The sequence below is a fragment of the Centroberyx affinis genome, unplaced genomic scaffold, assembly GCF_046629955.1.
Source record: "Centroberyx affinis isolate AG114_WGS23_722 - 3 ecotype Tasmania unplaced genomic scaffold, CSIRO-AGI_Caff_v1 ptg008500l_1, whole genome shotgun sequence".
NCBI classification, from domain to species: Eukaryota; Metazoa; Chordata; class Actinopteri; order Beryciformes; family Berycidae; genus Centroberyx; species Centroberyx affinis.
In genome coordinates, this window is record NW_027284211.1 from 30,001 (window position 1) to 33,700 (window position 3,700).

Sequence of the window (3,700 nt, forward strand, 5' to 3'; positions counted from 1 at the left end):
AACAACGGCCCACAAATAAAACCTGAAAATATAAGATGAGTTATAACTATGCTTTATGGCAGCGGTGTCCACCAGGATCCAGATCAGTTCAGTCTGACCTCTCTGGACTGAAACCTTCATGAACCCCGATGGAGACGCCGCTTCATGAAACGTCTCCTGGATCAAGACGTTTGAATCCCTGGTCGGTATCAGACTCCGTTCTCGGCGGTGTCGCGGTCGCCGGACGCTCCGCATACACACTCGGATAGATCCTCGTCGTCACGGCGACAAGGGAAAGCCCGGACGACTCGCGCGATCCGATCGGCCACAGCGGAGGAGCTCGCTGCGATGACCTTCCTGGACATCATGTCGAACTGTGAACCTGCAGACAGACGGGAAGTTAAGGCTGATGGGAGGAAAACGGATCGTTCAGCAGCGATGTCGAAACATGACATCTAACAGACCGTCGGTATCCATGACGACGCCTCCGGCCTCCTGCACGATGATGGCGGAGGCGGCGATGTCCCAGCAGTGCATCCCGATGTGATAGTAGGCGTCGGCTCCTCCTGTCGCCACCAGGCACATGTCGACCGCCGCCGTCCCCACCGCCCGCACGCTGCAGGCAGAGAAGAAGAAGGTTTCACTCCACAAACTAAAGAAGAAAAGTCTCTAGAGAAAGTTCCTTTATAACCCAAAGCCCGTCTCTTTCTGAGGGGCGAAGCTGAAGAAGCAGGAAGCGAAACGCATCGGTCGCTACTAAACTTTTTATCTCATGTAAAATAAAAGAACTTTTTCTAGATACTTGATGTGCAGCAAGAATCAATACTGGATCAATACTTTGCAGCAGTGGGTTTTCCTGCACTGTTTTTTTCAGTAGTGCGATTTTTCAAGGTTTTATTCCAGTTCACGAACACCATGAACACCACAACCAGGACAAGGTTCAGCTTATCTGGGGTTTTGAAGACCAAAGATATTTTTGGATTGAACCTGATGATAGCTGATCATTTTGTGCCAATATTGAACATTTAAATTCCAAGTATGCTGTGTTTCTCTCAGTCTTTTACTCTTAGAGGGGCGGAAAAGCCTTTGAAACATAATTTAGACCATCATGGGACACTAAAAGTGTCCACTGATGGTTCTGGTGTCAGTCTTGGTAAACCCAGACTGGTTGCAGTGAGGTGTTGTTCTGGTGTCTTCTGGTTTCTCCTCTCTCACCCGTGGACCGGGAGCTTCAGCAGCCTGAAGATGTTGGAGGTCATGGTGGACAACGCCAGGTCGTCCCGCTCCGCTCCGATCTCCGTCACCACCAGACACCGGCTGATGTCTGATTGGACCGGAAAGAGGATTAGAATGAACCTAAACCACCTTAACATCAATTCTACTTTACCTAAAAGCATGCTATTGCAATTGCAATCTGCTGTTGGCCGATCTTGGTTACCTGTGATGTAGGTTAGTTGTTTTGTCATGGATCAGCCAATAGGAACCAAGATCTGCCAATAGCAGATTTCAATTGCAATAGCATGCGTTTAACCGGTGGATGTCATTCCAACCTGAGAAGTCATGAAAAAAGGAAAGTGATGTCACCTTCCTGTCCGGAGGTGTGCAGCGGTTCTCCGTTGAGGAACGCTCCTCCTCCCCTCTGAGCGCAGTACAGTTTGTCCTCCACACAGCTGTAGACGATACCGAACTCCGTCTGCAGAAACAGACAAACATCTTCTACATCTTAACCGACTTCTTTTCTCAGCTCTTCAGTCTCAGAGGAGATTGGCTGAGAATATTAAAGCTTTTCACACATGCAGCTCATCCAGGAATCTGCTGATAGAAATGTGCTGATTTGAATAAACATTTCCAGTCAGCTGGAGTCTTTCCACAGCTCAGACTAACAAAACACATTTACCTGCTTGTTGACAGCGAAGGCGATGGAGATCGCCACAAAGGGAAACCTGTAAGAACAAACAACCAGTGAAACCAGTGAAGACACTGGAACTGAAGCAGGTTAGGAACTTATGTGTGATAAGCAGGGAACTGAATGAGATACTGCTGGACTGAGGGGTTCTAGGTAGTGATACTGCTGGACTGAAGGGTTTTGGTGGAGATACTGCTAGACTAAAAGGTCCTAGGTGGAGATACTGCTGGATTGAAGGGTTCTAGGTGGAGATACTGCTGGACTGAAGGGTTCTAGGTGGAGATACTGCTGGACTGAAGGGTTTTTGGTGGAGATACTGCTGGACTAAATGGTTCTAGGTGGAGATACTGCTGGATTGAAGGGTTCTAGGTGGAGATACTGCTGGACTGAAGGGTTCTAGGTGGAGATACTGCTGGACTGAAGGGTTCTAGGTAGAGATACTGCTGGACTGAAGGGTTTTTGGTGGAGATACTGCTGGACTAAAGGGTTCTAGGTGGAGATACTGCTGGATTGAAGGGTTCTAGGTGGAGATACTGCTGGACTGAAGGGTTCTAGGTGGAGATACTGCTGGACTAAAGGGTTCTAGGTAGAGATACTGCTGGATTGAAGGGTTCTAGGTGGAGATACTGCTGGACTGAAGGGTTCTTGGTGGAGATGCTGCTGGACTAAAGGGTTCTTGGTGGAGATACTGCTGGACTAAAGGGTTCTTGGTGGAGATACTGCTGGACTAAAGGGTTCTTGGTGGAGATGCTGCTGGACTGAAGGGTTCTTGGTGGAGATACTGCTGGACTAAAGGGTTCTTGGTGGAGATGCTGACCTGTGGACGAAGTTGACAGTTCCATCGATGGGGTCGATGATCCAAGTCGGACTGTCCGTCAGCTCCAGACGGTCTCCAGCAGCTACAGACTCCTCCCCGATGAACCTGCAGGTCAGGAGGACAGGTCCAGCTGTCACTGGACAGACTTTGACCTGGCTGATTGGATTGTCTCCTGCATTCTTTAGCAGCTAAATTAAGTTTTTCCAGCCAACAAGAACGTCCAGAACCTCAGCCGGGTTAAAGATCTGAACAGTTAATGAGCTTCAGATGGAAGAAGGTGCACTTTGCATTATTGGTGGAGAATCGATCCTGCAGTAATTACTACTAGTTCAGTACTGTTGCAGTATTTTGACAGCAGTAATAGATATAACAATATTAGGCAAATTAAATGAAATTTCTGAAATGAAAATTCTGATATAAATTAAATCCACAGCAGTAGGCAATTAACTGAGAGAGAAAGACAGAGAGAGAGAGAGAGGGAGAGAGAGAGGGGGAGAGACAGCTAGCTATAGAGACAGGCAGGAGAGACCAGCAGCTAGCTATAGAGACAGGTAGGAGAGTCCAGCTAGCTGTAGAGACGGGCAGGAGAGACCAGCAGCTAGCTGTAGAGACGGGCAGGAGAGACCAGCAGCTAGCTGTAGATGAACACATCAGGAACACAGGCTTCTCTAAAATCTCTGAAAGAATAGAGAACTTTAAAAATCTCAGTATCAACGAAAAAATGTTTCTCCTGCTTGGAGAAAATGTTGAAACAGTAGAACTCTGTGCTCAGTGTGTGATGTCATGATGATGTCATGATGATGTCATGCCATAATCTAAGAAACACATCAACTCTGTAAACTCTTCTTTAACTTTGTTTTTTTTGTAATCATCACTGTTATTGTTGTTACTGTCCAGAAATATTCTGTGATGAATCTATATATTTAATATGCAGTTTATTTCATTTTATTTTACTTTATTTCTATCTCATTTATGTTTGAATCTCTGCTTTGGCAACA

General features: G+C 46.6%; 1 protein-coding gene across 1 annotated transcript in view; it reads right to left on the reverse strand.

Annotated features, from left to right (window-relative positions):
- The window catches only part of LOC139640159 (inositol monophosphatase 1-like), a gene marked incomplete at its 5' end in the record, with an annotated part of 2,832 nt that extends 25 nt beyond the window's left edge, over window positions 1-2,807 (reverse strand). Inside the window, 6 exons of the mRNA XM_071514331.1 lie at window positions 1-361; window positions 444-595; window positions 1,195-1,303; window positions 1,564-1,672; window positions 1,877-1,922; window positions 2,703-2,807. The exon at window positions 1-361 is cut by the window's left edge and continues 25 nt beyond it. Of these exons, the coding sequence (XP_071370432.1) occupies window positions 189-361; window positions 444-595; window positions 1,195-1,303; window positions 1,564-1,672; window positions 1,877-1,922; window positions 2,703-2,807 (694 nt within the window). The remainder of the gene's footprint in view (window positions 362-443; window positions 596-1,194; window positions 1,304-1,563; window positions 1,673-1,876; window positions 1,923-2,702) is intronic.
- Window positions 2,808-3,700: the final 893 nt, after the last annotated feature.